Raw genomic sequence first — 24,384 nt, forward strand, 5'->3', positions numbered from 1 at the left:
ATACCAGACTGTCTAGCAGGGCGGGAAACATTCCAATATTGTTGCTCTCTGCTCATTCATGAATTTGCATCATTTTCAGTAATGCAAAAGAAACCCCCCAACTGAGGTGCTCTCTCTCTTATGCAGCCTACGCACACAGCACTCCCCTGCAAACTGTAGTTGGAAGAAATAGTCACTGCTTATTCAGAGGTCAAGTTCCATTTGTGCTGTGCTGCCAGAAGCTTGTGTATTGGATATTCTTTTCTGAATCACCAGCAAGGCAATCCAAAGCATTCCTTTTACTATAATCCTGTCAACTGGATTGAATTTCTCCTCAGATTTGTTGTAAAGCTGTGGTTGCATGGATTTGTTGCTAAATCATCTTATATTGGGGCAGTTTGGTAATTAAGGGCCCTTTTGTGGATTTTCTTATAAATTAGCTTTTGAAATCTTAACTGCAGTATAACATTAAAAACCTAATTCTGTTTCCTTTTAGCTCCTCTGTTGCCATTGGTTTGCTGCTTCATGAGAACAGCTTGATCAGGTGCCATTTTAATTCCTGTTCATGAAATATAAATAACCATATTACCCTTTACGCACATCAGAATATGGCTTTGGGCATGAATAGTATAATCAGGAACTGGAGAAGTCAGAGTTGCAACTAATCTGACAGAAACACAAACTATTCTGAAAATACACTCAGAAATTATACTGTAGTTAAGGAAGCTAAATGACGTTCCATTAAATTTATTGCTTCTCTCCTTACACACAGATGACCTGTCTCTCTGTGTGTAACACGGGACCAATAGAGCTCTAATGGTAGTGCCATGGCTTTACTCCTACATTTTAATCCTAGGGGCTTTTGTGTCACAATGGGTGCCCATGGACATTTGGCTAGCTGGCTCCTTATGAAACGGAAGCAACCAAACCAACTTAGAGATGATAGGATCGACTGGGAAAAGAGTGCTGAAAAAATATTCTGATGATGACAACTTGTGGAGTAAAAATCATAATTACTCATTCCACCTGTTGGGAAGGGGGAGGGGAGAGACCCTGAATAAACTGATGATGAGGTGATAGAAAAACACAACTTAAATGAAATAAATAAGAATTCTTCAATTAATTGCTGGAAATGGAAGAAATAAATAGGATATTTTTATCATTTGTGTTGAGAATATCTTTTGATATTTTCTTTTGCAGAATGTAGAGTAAAAAATGGAAAGAACAGTAGGCTTCAAAACTGTATTGGATACCATGTTCCATTTTCTTAATTATATAACTGAATTTGTTAGTCAACAATAGAAGGTATTGGCAGTATTTTATACCAAAAAGCAGAGAAGACAAATAACTTTTAAGAAGTGGGAGGAGAAACTATAGGAGTCTGGTATTATGCTAAGGTGTTATATTAGAACTATAAACAAAAGAGGATATAAATAAAATTTATAAAATAGGATTTCTAAAGGGTTTTTTTTAGGATAGGATACATAAAGAGGGGAGATTGTTTATCAGCGACTTTGGATGATGCACAAGAAACATAATGTATATATAAACTAGTGGGAAAATGTACTTAACTTTAATCAATGATTAAGAAGGGATGCCTTATGATCGATGTATATTTTATTCTGTATGCATATATTATATTGTAATATTAATTGTATTGTATGGTGGAAAAACCAAGGTACAAGACTTTTTAGTTAGAATGTAATTGACTGTATTACAGATGCAGAATGAATTTGAATTTTTTAATATTTGTTTGTAGATTTCTTTAATTTTTTACCTTTAAATTTTTTTAATAACAATATATAATGGCAGTTAAAATGAACATTAAAAATTATAATAAAATGAACTGAACTTTATACTACCAGTCTTAAAATTTCCAGAAATTTCATAAATGCATGAAGAATGAAGCATATTAAAAATGATGTCTGTTGAAAAATGATGTCTGTTGTCATATTTTCAGGTGACTGGGGATGTAAACTGGAAAACTTAGATCAAGTGAAGTAGATTAGAATTCCTCAGTAGACATATACAGCGATTACCCTAACCTTCTTCCACCTGAAACCTAAACGGTACACCTGCAGAATTGGAGTAGCGTCACAGGAACTTACTGCCACTAACCTTTGATGAATGTGAAGCAGCTTGAAACAAATAGGCATTATTTTACAGTCTATAAATTTTAGCCAGTGAGCTTGGCTTGCAGTTTTGACAGATGTGTTTGGTATGCTCTCTTTATGGCTCTTTTGGAATTCCCAGTTGAGGTTTGTTCCCAGTTTAAGATGGGGTTTCCCAGCATGGGATGTCTATGCATTATTTGTATCTTTCCCAACTCTAATGGGCTATTCAAAGGTGTACATATGGTGAATCCCTTTTCCCCATTCCTGAAAGCTGCTCCTCCTCCTCCTCCTCTTTCAAGGAGTCAGGGCCAGCAGCTCTATTCTTTGGTTCCATTCCACCCAGCTTTCTTTTTCCTTCATCGGATGTCTGCTCAGAATTAGCATGGCTTGCCTGGAGCTGAACTTGAAGGGGTTGCTGCTAGAACCATTTTGAAATGCTCTGACACAAAAAGAACCCATGAAGCATGTATAGAAGTCTGGAGCTCTGCTTGGTTTCTCAATCTATGAGAATGAATTATGGAGGGGTGGGTGTGCTAGATGAGTGAAGCTGATTGGAATATGTAGAAGTCCGCAGTGCATGCAATTGAGAATAAGGAGAGCAACCAGAGAAATGAGACATACAGACACATCACAGCACTAGATTACGTAGAACAGGAAGCACCAGCAGCTGAAGACATATCCCTAAGGGATTCCAGCAATTGCTCATTCTCCCAGGCCTTGTGCAGTTGTAGGTTTTGTACTTCCCAGGCATTTCTGTCCCTCAGTTAGCTTAGTCTGAGAATATTCGGCACAGCAGATTGCTTTGTGTGCCTCATGTGAATTTAGCTCTGGGTTCGGAGATTCAGTCACAAAATCTTACTCCCAACACGGATCCCAGGAATACCAACACCATTTTGACATCAGATGGAGTACAGGAAAGGAAACAATAACACTTGCTGGGCAGTGGGGGAGGGGGGAGCCCATACAAACAGTATAGACTCTGTGAGCAATCATTTAGGGATTATGGAAGATTTGCTCCTTGAAACAAAAGTTTGCTTGTCTTGACTGAATACATTTCATGTTTGTGCTAGATTTGCAAATAAAATACATGCCCTGGAATGTTTTAACTGCAGAGGAGTTGTCTTTCTTCATTTTCTCAAAGTGCAAGTATGCCATTAAAAAATCTATTTCTCTCAAAAGATGAAATGGTATTTTCAAGGAAATATTTTACCTTGCAGATGGCAAGCTGAGCCTTTAAGAACAAAACACTTGATGTTATAGCTGGCCTACAGTGGCCCATTCAGCTGGACCATACTAAATCCATCCTAGATAAGGTCCAGTGGAAGGAAACCTCCTTTTTCCAATCAGTTGCATGTCTCTGCTAAATGCCATGTCATCTGGATTCTGGTTCTAAGATGCAGATGACCTGGCTGAGGTCATCTGAATGCTACTATTTATCAGATACAAAAAGAGAACTCTCAAACCCCTTTAGAGAGCTCCCAAACCTGTGTCCGGTAAATTTGCCCAGATGCCCAAACAATAAGAAAAGCTCAAGAAACCACCTCAGAGCTAGGAATGAGAAAATATGGGACAGTCAAAAGACTCAAACCAGATGTTCTTCTGAAATCTCCACCCAGGCAAGGAAACTCCTTGTGCTAAAAGAAAGTCTCCAGAAGTAGGAGAGCTTAACATAAGACACCAGAGAAGATCACACCCAAGGTCTCTTCTTCTTGTACAGATGCTAGAATGTAGGTTTCCTTGAAAGAAGGCCTGACACAGGTACCAGGTGAATCACACCACTGAGATAGAGGGTCTTCAAGGAAGTAAGGAGGCAGCTTAATGTGGAGCTGTGGCAAACTATGGCATATCATACTCCCCCATATGCAAATCCATGATGCAACACACATTGAGTAGTGTGTACAGTTATGGTAACCACAGTTATAAAATTTCAAAAAATGCAGGAAAAGGGCAACTAAAATGATCAAGGGGCTGGAGCAACCCTCTTACGAGAAAAAGTTAGAATATCTGGAATTGTTTAGCTTGAGAAAAGGCTGCGTGTGTTGAGACATGATAGAGGTGTACAAAATAATCTGTTGCATAGAGAAAGTAGGTAGGAAAATGTTTTTCTTTCCTTCTCTTAATAGCAGGATCTTCTCATGAAGCTAGCTTACTGACAGATAAAAGAAAGCATTTCTTCATGCAGTATATAGTTAAATTATAGAATTCACTTCCAGAAGATGTAGAGGTGGCCACCAGACTGGATGCCTGTAAAAGGGATTTAGTAAATTCATAGAAGAGAAGGCTACCAATGATGACTGGCTATATGCTGCTTCCAGTAGCAGAGCTAATATGCCCGTGTACACCAGTGCACATAAACAAGAAGTCGATCTAGCACTCATGTCACACTTATTGGTTTCCCATGGGCAGCTGGGCTGCCACTGTGTGAACAGAATTCTGGACAAGATGGACCTTTGGTTCAAAGATCCACCACGTTTCTGATAGATGGACAGATGATAGGTTCCTAATAGAGCAATTCTATGCATATCTACCAGAAATAAGTTGAACTGAGTTCAATAACGGTTATTCTCCAGTAAGAGTGTACAACATTGCATATTAGAACTTTTATTTCCAGGATGCAGGAACAGATATCCTTTATGGAAAGACCCATCCTTTATGTCCACACCCCGGCGAATGTCTGCGGTCTCCACCCATTCCTTTTAATCCTGTGTGTGATTACCACTGTAGCATACATCAAAGAAAGATCAGCTGAAATATGTACCGCCATCACTTTGCAGATTCTTTGTGAATATCCAGTTTAGTGATAATAGGTTTAAAAGTCATTGCTTCTTTTCACAGAGCTCAGGCAATGAACTGCCACTGTGTGTGCGTATGTGAATAAAAGAAAGAGAGCCATGTAACTGTAGTTCCAGAATCTGGGACATCATGCTGTTAACTCATATAAAACCAATATAGATTTTGATGCAGGCATATTTTATTATCCCTTTAATATACTCTGTCCACCCACTGCTCCCTCCAGAACAGTAAAATGTCAACTGTAACAGGGAATGTGGATGTTCAGAAAATGCAGAAGCCTTAGTGGCTAATGAAGCAAAGAACTCAGAGCACGTTACTATTTTGAGAATGTCTTGCAGATTTTTAGACCCCCTAATGCTCCTCTTTGACTTCTTAGTTGCAGACCACTGCTTTTGCTCATCACTAAGCTTTAGTTCTTTCCCCAATGTTGCTGCTATACACAGGATCTTAATTGGATTAAGAAAACAAAGGATCCAGTTATCCAGGCCCCTGAATGTGTAAGCCCATGACAGGTTTAGCAGAAATCATTATTTTAAAACAGTATTAGCTAAGTTGTTTGGCCAACCTGAGTAAACAGGGTTCTGTACTGAGAATTAAGAACACATAGGTTGCAATCCTATACACTTACCTGGGAGTAAGCCCCATTGGATTCAGTAAGGCTTATTTTTGCCTAGAGATGCATAGAATTTCACTGCCAGTTAGTTCAATGAATTTTTGTTGTTCTTCTGACTTGTGAGAACTCTACGTCAAATGCGTTGTTTTTTTTTTAACAGAAGATATAGTCAAACCACTGGTGTTTTTAAACAGCTGCAAGTGGTTTTTTTTTTTTAAATCCACCAAGACATTTAGCAAATGACAGCTGCCATACACATAGAATCCTGGCAAAATAAACAAACAACTCTCATGTGACTGTGCACACCTTTTCCATGCGAAATGATTTGGCTGGCCACTCAAATAAAAAGGGTCCATCTGTATTCTGTAAATCCCATTCATTTCAATAAGTTTATTCAAAACATGACTAAATATGACTGGACCCAATCCAGATAATTTCTGCATATCTATAACATCTATATCCTGCCATTTTCCTGCAAAGAACTCAAGGCAGTTTTGGGACTACTGGTCACTAATAAGGTTCCAATATATGTGAAAAGAAACAGTACATTGTGATGCATTTCTTATCTAAATGCATCACATTTATCTAAATGCAATTATTATCTAAAATTGACTAACACTCATTGCATTTTAAAGGTAATTGGAAAACTGGCTGCATATATGGATTTTAGCACGCAGATATAATCCACTTTTGTATAATTTTATATTCTTACTCTTTTCTTTGATGTAATTCTTCAGAATTTGTATACATTGTCATTTAGCACCTTGATGATTACATCTTGACATTGCTTCTTATTTCTGCTTGATCTTTCCTTTAGGTTCTTCACCTGGTAGAACTCTTCTTGGTTTTATACAATAGATTTGTGCCAATATACATTTATATAGATGAACTAATTACTGAGATAAATATTTTATTATTACATCTCCAAAACTTGTTGCATTCATTTGCCTATTTTCAGTCAGTAAGTAGTTGTATACAAATGGTGAAATTCTTTAGCAAGTAATCCCCCTTGAAATTGGTAATAGACTAACTGGGTACTATATAGCCTGTAATTTTCAATATTGTTAGTGAGTTCATTTACTATGGAGGTTCAATCTAAGTTCCAAATCTATTTACAGTTGGATTATCTTTAAACAAAGGATTACATTTTCCAAACAGGGCAGCAAGAGTGGAAAATGTACAGCACAATCTTGCACATGTCTACTCATATGTAAGGCTCAATGTGTTGAAGTATTAGACTGCAACTTCAATCATTTATAGCTTACTCATTTACCTGTATCAAATCATAATCATGTATGCAATCATTTAGAAATTATTTCTTGCCTTTTATGTGTACTACAGCTTTTTGTGACACAGGGCAGGGTGTTTTTTTCTGCTTGAACTGAATTGGTGATTGACCAAGGCTGGGAAGATTGTCTACAAACATGCATGATGACTCATTGGGGGAAGATGTGGTGATTAAAGTAGTCCCATTGTTAACTTAGCCATCAAGTCTGAAATTATACCAATTTGTGGTAATGTTCCTGTCTTTAGACAGAATTTTAGTATACCCACAACCACATACTTTGACTCCAGTTCCAAATACAGAATACTCGGGCAACACAGTAATCTTTGTTTAAGTGCCACATGCGTTTGGCTCATGAGATTTCCCTGCCTCACGCTGCACCTCCAATCAAGGGGTTTGAGAAAGTTACTCAGTGGGTTTACAGGTGCTTTCAGGTAATTTACCACCTCGTGCTGGCACTATCCAAGTATAAACATGATAACTGTAAAATGTGGCAACAATTTTATATTATGGTATGCATTTTTCAAAAGTGCTGAAACATTTGACTATGTCCTTTTATTGATTAATGGCATTTGTTTTCTTTTATCCCCAGACACACTTTCCATATCTGGTTTTCCAAAGGGTTAAAAGAACTGAATAGGCCTAATTTACAGTGCAGTTCTTCTACCCTCTTCTTTCTCTTTTCAGGAAACTGCCTATTGGGTGTTTGCAAGTTCATAAATTAGTAGATGTATCTTTGGTAGTTTTCAAAACTGGATAAAAAGAATGGGCCAAACAATTACCAAGAAAAGATATCACCAATACATTTAATTTTGAAGTATGTTAGTTGTAGCAGATATTTACATATCTACTTTCACTGTCTCTGAAACACTGCATATTCAATGTTTATTATTATATTTTATGCAACTGGCTTCTGTAATAGGAAAAGTACCCTTCCCAGTCACTAAGTTCTGTTACTTCAAATCAAGTCCTAATTCCCATTTTACAGAGGCATGGGAATAGGTGCCACTTTACAGATTAATATGCAGCCTGAGGAAGGAACACTATGCACATTTACTTGGGAATAAACCTCACTGAACTCAGTAGGACTGACTTCTCAATACAGATGCATTGGACTTTACATTGTACTTGATCTGTAATATTGCTTGCTATTAAAGCAGAGGAATTTGTAACAGACTGGCTACCATTCATAGAAATAAAGCAACTTGCAGTTAGCAGGTAGACAATTGGCCAACCTAGCACAATATTCTACACTGGTAGGGTTTCAGACAGTATCCTTTCTGAACCTCATCTGGAGACTGAAGCCAAAGCAAATCACCTGCACCCTATCAATGAGCAATGGTCCTTCTTGTTGAATAAGAGAAATAATGCCTCATGTTTCTAGGCACTAGGGGATGACAGAGAATATCAAGCTCATCCTCTAAGCGTCCTGTGACTTGGTTCACTTCCTTTTTCCTCTTCCTTTTGCTTAGTCTCTCTTCGTAACCAAGAAGTAAACAAGGTGGGCCTCCTCCAGGATAAAAGCAAGTAACCATGGGTAATATTTTTTCTTTTGCATACACCAAGCTTTAGAAGGTGCTTGCACTAAACTGTGTTAGTTAGCCTTCTCTAACAATGTGTATGAAAGGACTAAAAAAAAAGTAAGCTGATTTGGAACTTCTTTTTAGTCAAACTGCCTCTAACTAGCATGCATTGCTCCTAAAACTGAATGTTGTGTTACTATTCTCATTGTACAAGCTAACAGTGCTGTTTGTAGTTTATCCAACACTTCCCACAAATGCAATTGTATTTGGCAGGGCGGGATAGTCTCAGGCCAAGGGAACCAATTTGGCCCTCTTGGAATCCCAATCTAGCCCTCTGGGCTTCTTCTAGTGGTCCCACAACTCCATTTCCCCAGCCATCAATTATTTAGTGATTTTGTTGCTTTTGTGCAGGTTTTTCCCATTCTAAAAGCTTGAAATTTATCCCCATTTCCAATCCTTTTCAATTTCAAAATGACTGCTGAGAGCAGTCATTTGAGTCACCATGACCTTCCTTTGTTAAAGCAGACATTGGATATTGTTTTGCCATGGAGTGATAAACCTTTGACTCCAGATTTTCTGCCTAATATCACCCAGCTAAATTTTAGGTATTCGCTGTTGTTCTAATATGCTGCCAAGTTGTTCTGACTTATGGTGACCCTATGAATAAATGTCCCCTAAAAGATCCCCCTTGGCAGTCCTGCTTAGCCCCTAAATACTATTGGCATCATTTAAAACACGTGCAATTCATGGTTTAAAGAACAAGGTGGCTCACTTTAATAACCACAAAAATTGGTCACTATTTAACATGACATTCTAAAAAAGTCACCACAGGATTCATTTTTATAGTAAATTTACAAGTGGATGGTATACATTTAGATACAGAGGTAGCAATTCACCTTTACAATATTCCACTAATACAGATTACCAAATTCAAGGCACAAAATTGTTCTTACAAAAAATGTAAAAAAATTTCTTTTCTGTTCTACATTGCAAATCCCCCCCCCCCACCACTTTTTTGGTAGAAAAAGAAGTGTTTACACTGTTTTCCATACTCCGATGTTCAAGTTGCATTCCGCATTATTTTTCCTCACATTTCTTAGAATGAGAACGAAGATTTACATTTTTTTTATCTATCTTATCTCACAGTAATAGACGATGATGAAGGGGGAAATATTTTTATCTTAAAATGTAGAAAGACTGCAATAATAATGTAGGTACATCTTTCCCATCCAAATGCAAAGGCTGGCTTTTAAAAACTGTTAATTTTAAAAGGGCTAGGGGCTGTGGTCAAGATGTATCCCATATAACTCCATTCTGAAAACTTCCTAAAAGCATACACTTTCTTGGTGAATTAAGAAATATTTATGATTCAATATATGAAGTTGTTACACAGGAGAATTTCATTAAAATTTATCTGCTCCACATAGGCTGAGAGAATCCCTCAAACACAGCCCTGTTAGGTCATATTTGTATAAAATGATTACACAGAAAATATCACAAGAAAATTAAGAATTCAGAAACAATTGTATCTTCTAGTTGAATGACCATCTCAGGAAAAACAACAACCTTTACATAGTTTATCTCTACAAAAAACCCCAAAGGAGTAGCAAATGTTACTGTACATTTAGTAAGTTTCAAAAAGACAAGGGTGAGCACTACATGTATACATTTGCTTTGTCTGTCATAGTTTCCAAGAATTCTAATAACTTTATATACAGTATGAAAAAACATTGATTTTCTTTTCACTATACAGGTATAGGATCCAAGAGAATGCCACAGTACAATGTTAACAGTTGCATTTGCTAAACGCAAGTGCATTTCACAATTTAGTCATTCAGTTTTGACCATAATTCAGCTGCAAACACCAGTCCTTTGAAAAATGTTAAATTCCATTTTTTGCTTCATTGTTATTTGTGGCTTGCTTTCGTTGAGCAATGAAAGGATACATACACTTATCTGCTCCCAAAAACCGATACATGCACACAACTGCTTCAAAAGGCAGGATGCTAAAAGAGAAAGACATTAAGAACTATTACTTTAGATGGCTTTAATTTACATTAGATGGTTGATAAAGTAAAGAGGATTCCGTTTTACAAAAACAAATGTTGAACTACAGCCTACAGCAGAGGTGGTATCCTAATCCAGCCCTGCTAGGATTCTGCCATAGGGTCATACTCTACCATGTTCCACCATCTTTTCCCCAACCATTAACTGGTGATTTCCCTTTTGCTCAGTCTATCCTCAATCTTGTTTTCTAATATATTGAACTGAATCTCCTCCATCTTAGTTACTGGCAATGACAACTTTAAGTAAAATACGTTGGGATGTTTGGCACCACATTTGCCTTTGGTCCTGCCCATCACTGGAATGTTGCCCCTGAACACTTCTCTGAAACTGGTCTCTTTCCCCAGGCTGGAAGAGGGAAAAAGAGGGAAAAGAGGCTCTTTCCTCACCCTTGGCCTACAGTTACTATCCTCTTTGCAGGTGCAGTAAAGAAAACAAAGCAACAAAGTAGTCATGGAAACTCATATTTTCAGCTTATTTACTTTTGAAGTGGCAATTTCTCTTCCACAAGTAAACAAAGTCAAGTAAAGATAACTGTTTCAGTTAAAAAGCTGAATGCATGTATGTCAGTAAATATTTAAGTTGTGGAACGGAAATGAGGAACATTTTCACTACAGGAAGTTTACATTCTACCATGTCCCCCACAAATGTTCTGAAGAGTCAGACCTCAGCTTTAGAGGGAACTAGACAAATGGAGACCTACAACATCTCACGGAACTTGGGGGCATGTGCTCCCAAGCACTTGAGTGCTGCACTGCCGTTCTGAAACCCTTCTAGTAAGATCTACTCTTACTTATCCCCCACTCCAGACCTTTCTAAACTTCTAGGGCATTGATGCCACATAATTACAAAATAACGTTAACTATTCAAGCTGATCACTATCAGGTTTAAAACCAATGTATAATAAACCTCCTGTTTCCATAGCTGCTCGGTTTTAGAGGTTTTTAAGTCTGAAGCATCAAAAGATTTGAACATAATTATGAAGAGCCATGCTCAGTCACACGAACAATCGCTTTAGTCTGCCATTTTATTCACACTGTGGCTGATCAGCTGCCTGCAGGAAGGTCATGCAAATGACATGAGTTGTTACAGAAACCTCCTGTTCATGTTCCCCATCAACTACTGAACTGCAGCATATTGCCCCAGTACTGGAAGTAATATATATCCATCATGACTAGTACCCAATCAGTCTTATCCTCTATGAATCTATAACATCTGTTGAAAAGCAAGAATGCTCTCAGTCCTAGCCAACCCACATTTCATGCAGGGAGTGCATATGAACTCTAAAATGTGTCTGCTTCTGCATACCAAGACATCAAAGGTAGGGGGAAGGTCATTGGGCAGTGGAATTTTCAGTCAAAGCTGACCCTGTCATACCGAAGTAATGGATGCAGCTGCTATCACCTCCACTAGCTTAATTTCACAGAAGCTTGTGCCAATTAAATTAAGTTATGCGTATCATCAAAAGGTAAGACACAGGGTAGAGGAATGTTCAAGATTCGATGCTACAGTGCAAGAAGTACTGATTAACTCCAAATTATATCCCAAATTAAGATTGCATATTTGCTCCCCACCCCATTCCTAACTGTGGATTCCACATGATGAGAACTTAGCAGCTGGACAGGAATGGGAGGGGTGAAATATTTAAAAGGGACCATTTATTAAATATGGGTGCCATCTGGGATTCCATGAACTATAAAATTTTGGACACACAAAAACTGCCAAGGCTGAGGGAGGCTGATAGTGTCTTATGGCATACACCTTATGGATCTGATGCACTTATTCTTCATATATGGATGAATATTAAAGTTTTATTCTGTTTTTGAAGAACTGGGGTCTGTAGCTGTTTTTAAAATAACCTCTTCTCCCCACTACCAGGTCAAAAGATTTAAACTTTTGTATTTTGTCATGAACAGAATTAGGATGCAGAAAATGAATGGATAAAGAAATCCCTCCCTCCTTCCCCTGAAAAACCCAGATGAATAATTTCTTTATTTAGGACCAGAAATGACTTCATTTCTGCGGGATTGGGGTACAGGAGTTTCTTCTACTCTAATCATACAACATGACTTCATGCATGAGCTATTTGATCAGTAAATTATTATTTTAATCAGAAGGGTACTTCTGTGAATATGTTTTAACAGCACACTAACTTCTGGATGCAAATTACTCTGTGCTTCAGTCTACAGCATGGGAAGTCCCTGGTTTAGAAATCTTTCAAATGTGTATACTGCTTCCAACTTCTTTGTTTCTAACAAACAGCTCTTGCTGGGACTATCCTGCCATTTTAGATATATCCTACCAATGCAGACTATCATGCTTCCTTTGTTTCTCCAAAGAAAGAAACATGTGAATACAAGAAACAGTTTCTGTTCACACAGCAAAACTTTGCTACAGTGATGTTTCTATGGAAATGCTGCTTGAGAGTTGTGCAAGGCATAGCGTGATCATTAAACACATACTTTTCATTCAGATTTAGGTTTTAGTCCCAGGTTCATTGCTTGTCAGCAATAGATATAAATATGTGGCAGCTGATGAAAAATACCTGTGCCTGATACCCAGAAGAGGTGCTACTGACTGAAATAGACAATACTAGGCTAAATGGACAGAAATAAAAAAGCCTTGTACCAGTTTAGGCCATGTTGTTACGTGTGCTCTTATAGCACCAATATCTCTTGAATCCTAGCCCTGCTTGTAACACAGATCCTGACATGAATCCAGTTGTGCACTGGATGGAGACATTCTTTAAATAAGTTCCCCCCTTCTATGTAAGTTCTGATTATATAGCCTCTCCTGTGCTATCAATTTGTTTATATCAACAGGTACTTCTAAATAACTTGGGAGTGTCCAGATTCATGACACTCACACAGCTGTCTCAGTGTTAAGTGCTCCAAATTCAGTCTACCCATTTCTCTGAGAGAGCTGCACAGTTTAAGTACTGTAACTCAGTATTTCCTGATAAGTACCTTTTCATGAAAGTGACCATATACATCAGGCGAGGTGTGCAAATCATTGGCTGGTCTGTAAGTATAGCTCGCATAGCTTGTTTTACACAGTAATCTGGTTTCAGAGGTGGAAGGAATGGCTCAATTTCTTTTCTGAAAAAAGTACATCAAACTCATTTTAGAAATACACTCACAGAAAAGTACATGTAGATACAAGATACCACTACAGTTAAAAGCATTTTCGACCCATTGATTCCAAAGGGAGAGATCTGGTAACAGTTGTCCCTGCCTTGGTTATTATCAGGGTGAGACTACTGCAATGTGCTGTACACACAGGGCTACCCAGGAAGGACTTTCGAAACCTTCCATCCATGCAATATGCAGCGGTTAGGCTACTAACTGGTACACATCATCCTAACACTGACAGATCTACATTGATTACCAGCTACTTTCTAGGTTAAATTCAAGATTCTGGTCTCAAACTTCAAAGGTTTAAATGATGCAGTTCTTGTCCTATTTTGTATACACCTGTTCAGTTAATTAAGATCAGTGTGAAGAAACCCTCACTTGCATAGGCCCACTGACCAGGCATCCAGGAAAGGCTTTTTTTCTGTGTTCTCAAACTTTGGAAAGTCCCCTTTGGAGTTCTGACTGTTCCCAGTCTCTCTGTATTTGGGAAGGTCAAGACAGATGCTAAAATAACTGCTTAGGTTAAAAGGCTGGATGTGTGCCTGACTGTAAATACGGAAGAAGTGAAACAGAAATTTAAAAAGTTTTCACTATTGCAAGTTTACATTCTAATGTGTTTCCTGTAAAAGTTCTGAAGAGTCAGAATCTCAGTTTTAGAAACAACTAGACAAACTGAGACCTGCAGCATCTCATGGAATTTGAGGGCATCTGCTCCCAAGCACTTGAATGCTGCAATGTTGTTTTAACTAAAGAGACCCTTATAGAATGAGTTTTTTTAACTTGATTGTTTAAATGCTTGTTAGGGCTTTTAGAACTTTTTTTAATGTTTTCCTGTATTTTAATCTAATTACGTTTTTTAAATTTGCTGCTATCTCTGTAAACTTTCTGGTTGGCTTCAAAAAGACAGCATAGAAATATAACTAATAAATAGATGTATGTGCTTAACTCTTCCACTGCGTTCAAGAGGAATTATGTATTTGACATTAACCAATACAAGCTATTTTTGCAACTTGACTTTAAAGATAGGGCAGCTTATTTTATACCGTATTTTTGTATTTTTAATTTAATGTTTATATTCTTGATTTATATTATAATTATTTTAACTTATTGTTGTAAGCCGCCCCGATGCTAAAAATGTTTAAATAAATAAATAAATAAATAAATAAATAAAATATAGGTAGCCCCCAGGTTATAGACAAGTTCCATTCCTGACAATGTCCTTAAGTTGAATTTGTATGTAAGTGGAATTGGATGAGTAAGCCAAAAGTTTGTCTTAGTGTATGTATATGTTTTACCTCTCCATGGATTGTTCATAACCTGGACATTTGTAACCCAGGCACTACCTGTATTTGTTTCCCCATTAAATAAACAAGGTTATGATTTTTTTAAAAAATATATGATTATGTTTCTAACATGGCAAACCTCCTATTGCAATAAACCAAAAACATGCTGTTTCAACAGTATTTGATATAGTTGTATCATCTTTTTCTAGTTAAGACTGAAGAGGGGAGAAAACTCTAGATGGCCTACTTACCTAATTCTGCAACCTCTGAACATTCCTGTGTCTACAAGGTAAGGACAGACCAACGTTGTTTTAATGCCATCCTTTTCAGCTGCTTTCAGTTCATGGCTCAGAGATTCATGGAAACCCACAGCTCCAAATTTACTGGCACAATAATCCTAGATTGGTAACACAAGAAGTGAGCATGAAAAAAACATATAACAAAATTAAGAAGTGAACCATTCAGCTACATCCCTCAATGAAAGCAAAACATTGTTTCAGTCTGTCTTTATATAGAAATATTTCTGTATTTCAAGTGGTAACACAAAGTAATAGATAGTCAATCCAGCCAGAATTCTGCTTCTGTGGATTGTATCTTGAAATGAATAATAGATTCCTGCCTCAGATAATTAAGAAAACAACTAAATCTGAAGCCGAATCACTATTTTCTACCTCTTACTCAAAGCAAGGATGAGCAACCTTTGGTCCTAATCCTAATTTTATGTGGCTCTTCCCCTGAGAGTCTGCTGCATGGGAAGTAAGGAGGGAGAGAAGAAGGAGTAAACCATGCTTTTGGACTGCGGTCTGTCCTATCGCTGACATGCAGATCTTACACATGAAGGAATGTGCCCATTGACAGAAAATGGGTTGTCCACCCTTCTCGAAATGTTTCATAGTTGTTTTTATTCTATAATTATCGTTACTGTAATTAACAGATATGCTTGTTGCATCTGTACACTGTGGCCTAGTTTTGAACAAACAAGAAACTTAAACCAGAGCTAAACTTGGTTTAGGGTTCTGGTTTTATAACCATCCTTTACTATTTCAGATTCAGTAGCAAAGGATGGTTTAATCAAGACCCAGGAAGTCCTCAAGGAAAGTGTGCTAAGAAGGGAGGCTGAAAGAGGCAGTATGAGAAGCAGCATGAAGACACAAGACTCATATATATCTTGTCTTAATAAGCTGTCTGACTTGGCCATTATTTCATCCATTATTTTGAGAATTAACTGAAATCATCTCTTGCTGTCTGCAATTTTAGCATTATCTAGTGATGAGTGAAAATGCATTATTGATGAATGAACCTTACTTCTCTCGTAACACAAGAGGAAATGCCAGCTATTCTGGGATCACAGTATAATATAGAACACACAGAAGTGCATGCTTTGCATCCTTCTGACATCAGATGTTTCATTTACTGGTAAGAAAGAGGGAAAGAGGTACTTGCAGGGGAAAATGGACAAGTCACGTCAAGCTGTGGTAAGCTTAGTCAAACAGCCTGCCTCTGCCTCTAGTACATTTAATTACCTGTCAGAGATATGTATATAAAATCTTATAACACATTATTCTCATTCTCTCAGTAGTGATGCTTTTGCTTTAACCATTTTTAGAAAGAAAATAATTGTGGCTGGTTGTTATATTGCTACTTATAATTTAACTCATTTATACCTTGATTTTCAACAGAAAATAGTTTTGTTGCTCCTAAGGTGTGAGCTCCCATCAAAAATTTCACTCAATACAGTATACTTGCATTGTAAATTTGTGTAGTAAGTTTGGCAGTGACATGAATTTCTTTGGAAGACAATAATATTTTTAAGAAGTCTAACAAACCTCCACTCCTGCAGTACTAAATAGGCCGAGGGAGCTTGCAACAGTAACAATATGTCCATGATTCAGTTCCAGCATTTTTGGAAGGAATGCTTTCGTGGTCTACAAAAGAACACAGTCATAAGTTACTTACGTGTTAGAGTGTTATTTCTCTGTCAGCTAAAATGCAAGACCATAGAGGAATACGTATATGTAATCAGAATAGCAACGAGATTTAAAGCCCTAGTTGCATAATTTTAATAGAAATTTCCATGAAGAATTGCTTAAGTACAAACATTCCATTTAAGTTAAACTACTGCGACAGGAAACAAAGGTCATTTAGCAACTTCTGCTACTATATTTACTTTATCTATTGATCTTTATTTGATAGCCAATATAGCTGTTAGAAAGCCAGACATCAAGCTGGAACATTTGGGTTCAAATCTTTACTTGGCCAGAAAACTCACCATTGACTATGCGCGCAATCCTGGGCATATTGAGACGGAGAAAAGGCCCACACCATGACCAGGACTGCACTCAGCTTTTTTCAGATTCAAACTATCCAGTTCCACTTTATAGCATCTGCTGCTTATAAAAATGATTTTTCAGAACGTTCTGTTTTTAAAAATGGAGCTCTTCTCAAGCCATCTATCTCTTGAATCAATCTTACAGCTATTGGCAGTTTAAAATCTAACTGCAATATACACTATAATGATGAACTCTCAGCTCTCATGATCTAACAAACTGAAGTTCTTTACAGCACAAACCTATGCATGTTTAGACAGAGAAAGTCCTAGAACCTTTGGGGCATGCTGGGAGTTGTAGGTCTTTTGTTCTGTCTAACATGCATAGGATTTTGCCTTCTCAATATATACCATTTCAGACTGCCTACCCCATCCCACAGAGTTGTTGACAGGAAAGATGAGATTAAGAAAAAGGAGTGGCGGAGGTGCAGGAATGCTGCATTACTACAAATGCTATTCTCTGCACCTCTTTACTGGCCATGTGCCGCCAGCCATTAATCCAAGTGCACATTTGCACATGCCACACAATCTTTCAAAGGACCACAAACACTAATGTATTATTAATAATATTCTCAATTAGCCACCACACAACATATACTGGGGTCTCTTAAGTGCAGAATCCCACCAATGAGTAGATTTCCATTCCATCAAATCATCCTCAAGTCTGAATAGCACCGGGAATTCTAGCACCAGGAACTCATCTAATGGTAACCCATGTGGTTGAACAGATATTTTTCAGGCCGCTGGCCAGAAAACCATAACTAATTGTAGTAACAGTTTAAAGAGCAACTCGTCCCACTGATATCCATGTATTTGCTCTCACATGTTACTAAGTCTGGGCAAAACTATTAGAATCAGAACTCAAGTATTTAATTTGTACCTCCTGCCAGATTTTTCCCATTATAAAAGGATTAAGAGACATCCCAAGAATCTATATTCCATATTTCATATCATGCTTCATTAAATGTCACCTTGCTAATTCCCATCTTTTCCAGATGAAAAATCCTAATGTGAGGCTGCAATCCTACACATATTAATTAAAACCTTGGTTTAACAGTAGTATTTATATAAAAGCAACTTTGCATCCAAGATCTTCACAGTTTGGCAAGAGTAATTTCTTTACACATATGAAATACATTGAATTGCTGCTTGTATTACATTGACTATTTCCTCTGCCAGTTGGCTCCATGAGCTAGTTTTGTAAGACCCTTGGCAGCTTGACTGTCTTGTGTAGATGTCATAGACTCAGATGTTCTGTGTTTGATAAATTTGATCATTTAACAGCTAACTGTTTGGAAAAGCAAGTAAGTGCTAGAGGATGCAACTTAAATTCACGGAGAGACCAGAGGGAGAGAAAGGTGACACTAACAAATAGAAGACAAAAGGGAAAACAGATTTGCTTGCAAGTTAATATGCATAGAAGAAATTTCAGCAGAATCAGTGTGGTGTTATGGTTAAGAATGCAAGAATGGGGACCTGAAAGGGTTCTAGTTCCCACTAGTTAGCTCATCCCTCATATGTGTGATGCACAGAGACCACAAAGTATAACCACTGTAGCATGATGGTTACACTGATGAACTGGGGACCTGGAAAAACTCATCCATGAAATCATTGGGTGACCTTGGGCCAGACACTTACTCTTGGCCTATCCTACTTCACATGGTTGTTGTTGTGAGGGCAAAATGAAGTAGAGGAGGTATATGTAAGCTGTCTTGGGTTCCATGCAAGAGGAAAAAAGGCAGTCCATAACTGCAATCCAATGCAATATGTACAGAGAATATATGTATAGAAGTTACTATTATAATTTAATGTATCTCACTTCATCACAGGGAGGTCTGATCTGTTGACCTGGTTGCCTGCTCAGTCTGATATCTAGGTGTTAAATCATGACAAGCAATTTCATGATCTCTGCTTTTTCTTCTTATGGTTCCCTCCCTTTATGCTGACTTAACTGACCAGGCCTTTCAGACAGAGAACTGTTCTCTATAAAGTAGGACATGAAGCCATGCTTAACAAACCCCAGCTGCGCCTTTTCTTTTCCCCATGTCACTGAATAGCACTGAGCAGCTGCAATGCATAACAAGGGTTAGGGTTGCATTAGAAGAGAGAGGGTTAAAGCACTTGAGAAAAATGGCTAAGATATAGCACAAGACCTTATGCTCATAGGCTATGGAAGGCCTTTGGGCCACTGAGCCTCATGTTGCTTATCCCTGCCCTGTTTATCTTAGTAATATCCCCTTCAGATCAGAAAAAATTGTGAAGAGAAGCTCATTAGATACACAAATGTTTTAATAAATCAGTATATAAAAACTAACTAGCAATATCAGCAGGCCTGCATCAGTACCCATCCAGTTTTTAGCCATGTGAAGGAAGGATCTTTCTGCTAGAAATGTTCCAGGAGGTGGTCTTAAGGTAATAGTATCATATATTATGATCCTCAAGGCTACAGAAACAGTTTGGAAGCTTAGTATTATTAATCATAGGTATATTCACTTTTCCTCTAATGAACATCCTGAAACACCTGGATAAGTCTCCATGGACTTTTCGCAGATTCCACCTGCAGAAACTCATTTGAAGATTAGGACATCCATAATTACTTTACAGCAGTCACTTTACAGCTGCCATGTATTTCCCAGAAGTGACAATGTGCTAGAATTGTATTTCTGCCAGATTGGCTCCACCTGTACACCATAGCTAGGAATCAATTTTAAATTGTCACATATCAGTTCTGCACAATGAAAGCCCCCATATTCAGACCAATACCGGTGGATTACAAAAAGCCTGAAGTTCTGAAAGCCAGCCTTCAAGTGAATTTCCTTTAACTTAACCATTCACTGTTCATTGTGTAACTGATGACCTGAAGAATTTTAGCTTCATTATTTGTACAATAAGACTACAACTGATTCAGTGCCATTCTTACTGCTTCTCTGCATTTTCTAATCTGTGCTGTCAGAACAGTTTTGCTTTAACCGTTTTCTCATGGTTGTGTTCTGCATTTTTCCTTGCAGGTGCTAAATGACTCAGACCTCTGAACACTACACAAAAGAGGATGTTTCACTGGACAACTGGGAAATGACAAGATTAACAGGTTCCCTCTACCCATTCTTGCCTCTACTGATGATTATCAGAAAGATGAATATTGCTACAGAATTAACTTGGTTGGCTTGTTTTTTTCTTCCATCCCTTCAAGCTAGAAAGATGTCCTTAAGGAACTCTGCTGCTTTTTCCCATTGCACAAATGCTAGCTGAATTCTTTGTAAGACTATGATCTGAAAATGACTGTGCAAATAGAAGCTGAGTTGGATTCTCACTTGCACATAGCTTGGAGCATAGTTTCTGCCAGCGCAATAGTATTGGTGCTAGAAGAATGACACCAGTGGATGCAGCCCAACTAGAAAGGGCTCTGTTACATAAGTCAATAAAAATTCACTTTGCAGATCCACTCAGCTACAACCTTTTCCACATATTCATATTCAGTCTAGAACTTATAATTCTTCAATGAAAGTGGATAATGTGTTTATCAAGCTAGACTGAGGGAGTCTAGAAATGGCTATATAGTACTCTTCCTCCAATCATAACATCATTTGGATGTATAAAGTATGCATTACAGCTGAATGCCCTTTAATCTTAATAGGCTAAGATGAAGTTCTGCAATCAACATCCTGCAGAGTTGATTGAACAGAGTTATAAGAGTTTAGCATCAATGTTTTGATCTTGACAGCTAAGTTTGCCTACTCTATTCAGCTCTGAGAGAAGTTTTAGTTAAGTCAGATTGAGTAGCAACAATAAATGCACTTATGGAATAAAATAATCATGGTGCCATCTTTCCTAGACCATACCATCCATGTAGGTTTCAACTATCTCCCTGAGGGATGGATAAATATGTGTCCATTAAATTAAAAAAAGTTCTTTGACATTCTAGAGCAAGGAGATTTTCTCCTCCAGAAATGCTTTCTTAGGTTGCAGTCAGAAGAGTACAACTCACCATACCCCCAACCACACTACTGGTTTCCAATTCATGTGTTGGCCCTAATTTGTAAGAAAATGGAAATTAATTTATAAAGAGCAACACCAATCTGGATTCAGAGGCAAGCTGGGAATTAAAGTGTTTTTTTTTTTTTTTAAACCTATCTTAATTACAAGACATGTCAGCATTCTAGGTGATTTGTAGGCAATTTCATCCTATTTAACATAAATTATCTTGAAGACTACAGACATGATATTACAAAAACCTTAAGATTTTCCATATGTCATGGGGTATACAAGATACTGCAATGAAAGTTGCACTTCAACAGTAGCTATCTGTCCTACATTTCCTGAAAAAGGAAAGCTGCAATGACTTTTTAAAAACAGGTTTGAGCCACCAAATAATTAATGGCTTGTCATTTGTAGTGTTACAGAATTATCCTATGGCCCCTAGACTGCATCTAATAGGTCATGTGATTTTTATGTGTCCCAGTTCCAATGTCAGAGTTGAGACTCTGTGCTTAGAGCACATCAAGGGGCATCCTTGAAATTTAAGGAACATTTTGTGGGGCAGGGAAGGGAGGACAATGGTGCTGCCAAGATATGAGGTATCCCAATGAAGCCTTAGCTATCTTCCCATCCAGAGCACCGCAGTTAGACAGCCAAAATCAGCCATTTAGATGGTTTGCAGGGCATGAAGAATTCTCTTCTCAAAACTGTAATTGGAAGAAGTTGAACAGTTTTATAATTTAAAGTACAAGAATGAGAAAAGATAATGTATAATTGCTTATCTTCCCTTAAAATATGTTGGACACAGTACAACATATGAAGAAACAAATTTTTGAAACAGAGAGCATGGAAATATATACAAAACCAGGGCAACACAGACACACACACCCCAGCTTTCAAAAATAAATGTTAAAGCAGAGCATTTAGGAACAGCAATACCTTAAAGAAGCAATAGGGAAGAGTGTTAACCAGCTACTTTGCACCATGCAGACAGCACAAAGGAACTAGTTCAACTGGTTTGACAGCCATAAAAGGAATTCCCTTGATATGCACATAGTAGTTACTCTTGATGACTCTAGGATAGGCAGGACTCAGTATACTGTGCCAAAAAAATGCCAAAGTGTGTGTCAGGGAAGTCCAACTTTTTTCCATAAACAGAAAACATTTACTACAAATCAGCTTTAAAATGTGTATTTACTCTACACTGAGTTTTTTTTTAAAAGAATCTGGAATACTTCAGCTTTGGTGAAAGACAAGAATAAAGGGAGATACGCATGTGAGATAACATCAGCAGGAACAGACATGTTAAGTACATGGAGTCCCACTTTAGCCTTCAACTGGTACTACCCACATTCAAAATTCTCATCTATGAAGCCAAAAAAATTGTGAAATGCAAATGATACGGAACATATTATGCTCTGACTGTGCCCCAAACTGACTGAGTCTGTCTCTGTCTGTCTCTGTCTCTGTCTCTCTCACTCTCACACACACACTTCTTCCCTCTTCTTCCTCTATTATCCGCCTCACATTCAATTTTAGATTTGAAATTCTTTTAAGCAAGGTCAGTTGCAGACAGCCATTTGACCAGACTCTTTTAGCCTAATCTCTTACAGAGTTGTGGTGAAGACAATATAAATTCTGCATGGAGGACAGAATCATGTGCATCATATATTGAGAACCTAGAAAGAAAGACAGGGCATAGCCACATTTAAATGGAATTGCTAAGTTTACACAAAGATAATATAAATGAAATATCCAGAAAATGTTATAAAAGAAACACTGAAATCAAATCTGCTTTGAGCAATTTTACTCAAAGTACTAGTGAGATTATTGATGGGGAGTAAGATGTATTACAGTTAGAAATACAGGAGACAGGTTGACCACTTGTACTTCATTGCTTAGCAAATAATATTCCTTTGATCATTGACATAAGCTGTCATTTTCTGGACTGTTCTGCCAAACTGGTCTAATGGTACCTTTAGTTATACCAAGTATTTGCATTTTGCTCCAGCTAGCTCCATTCTGCATTAGTAGCCTCCTATCTAGTTCAGCACAATGGTGGCAGTGGTTTGGGAGCAACATTAGCAGAGCAATAGATTTAGAAATAAGCTCCGACACTGGGGGAGGGAAGTATTCACACAATGGAGAAGGGAAGGTATCTCCAGAAATACTGTTCTAGCTTTTGCTGTGATATGCAGAGTTTCAAGAATGTTAGCAATCCATGCTGTAATAGCCAAGGAAATAAAACTTCCTGTTTAAAAAAGTGGGGAGGGGGTGTTGGAGATAAGAAACTACATGTATAGATTCTGAATGTATCTCAACATGGATAGGCTCATTGGTGAGTGCTGCAAGACACCACACACCAAACCCACAACATATTATAAGAATGGGATGTCTGCAAGTTCCGTGATAGAAAAGAAGATCCAATATTTGAGTAGGGAACATTGTTCATATCCCCGAAAGGGCTAGATGAGGACTTCATTTTAAAAGCCTTTTTCTACGGAGTCCCAGGATTGCCAATAAGCTGATGGATGATACAAAACATTGCTGCAAGGTGTGTGGAAGCAGATAGGTTATAACAGCGATACTATCTTTTCTTTCTCCAATTGGAGATGTGTGATCCAGAGCTAGAGAAGGGGAATGCACATAGCTAAGCTAGAGCCTAATAAGGAGGAAGACACACATAAGCAGATACTGGCCTGCTTTGTATTGTTTTCCTTCCCCATTTTAAATGGCTGGCCAAACACCCTGTTCTCAGCACCACCCAAAGTGTCCTGCCTCCGGTGCCTATGGACTTGGGCAGCTAATTATCTGCACAACATCTCTTTCCTGCACTTGCAGCAAGGAAGCCTCACATTTCTCCAGAAGTTCAACATTATTTAATTCTGAAAAGCAAGACTGTAAAGGAGTCTTTTACCATGTTAAGTAAAATTTTGTGGGGGCCTGAAGCAAGGCATTCTTCATGATGATCCTACAATTCTAGAATCATTCTCCCAAGGATACCTGTCAAGCCACCACACTGTTAAGGCAAAACTTAATAGTCTGGGAGATTCTTTTTTGCTAAAAGCTGCTGCAAGTTGAGTGGTGACATTTGGCTTGGGTACAGGGGAGGAGTTTGACTCCCCCACCTCATGAACGAATTCACTGATGCAAAACCACTCTCCTGCACACTCCCACCCCTCCGCTATTGGCTGCCATAGAGAAAATACACCAATTTCTTTGTGTTTTACCTTCCACACTTAATAAGAATTAATTAATGGGGGGAGGGGTTATCCCTTTCCATCTGCAGCCCTGT

At 37.9% G+C, this 24,384-nt stretch overlaps 1 protein-coding gene across 3 annotated transcripts in view; it reads right to left on the reverse strand.

The window, feature by feature from the left end:
• Positions 1–9,057: 9,057 nt before the first annotated feature.
• The window catches only part of RDH10 (retinol dehydrogenase 10), a 36,241-nt gene continuing 20,914 nt past the window's right edge, over positions 9,058–24,384 (reverse strand). For all 3 annotated transcript variants that reach the window (XM_044423936.1, XM_044423937.1, XM_044423939.1), the window contains 4 exons: positions 16,615–16,713; positions 15,040–15,185; positions 13,338–13,469; positions 9,058–10,313 (listed from right to left, as the gene is read on the reverse strand). In XM_044423936.1, the coding sequence (XP_044279871.1) occupies positions 10,190–10,313; positions 13,338–13,469; positions 15,040–15,185; positions 16,615–16,713 (501 nt within the window). In that variant the 3' untranslated portion in view covers positions 9,058–10,189. The remainder of the gene's footprint in view (positions 10,314–13,337; positions 13,470–15,039; positions 15,186–16,614; positions 16,714–24,384) is intronic.

Source organism: Varanus komodoensis, unplaced genomic scaffold (genome assembly GCF_004798865.1).
Source record: "Varanus komodoensis strain SLA01 unplaced genomic scaffold, ASM479886v1 scaffold14_1, whole genome shotgun sequence".
In the NCBI taxonomy this organism is placed as follows: Eukaryota; Metazoa; Chordata; class Lepidosauria; order Squamata; family Varanidae; genus Varanus; species Varanus komodoensis.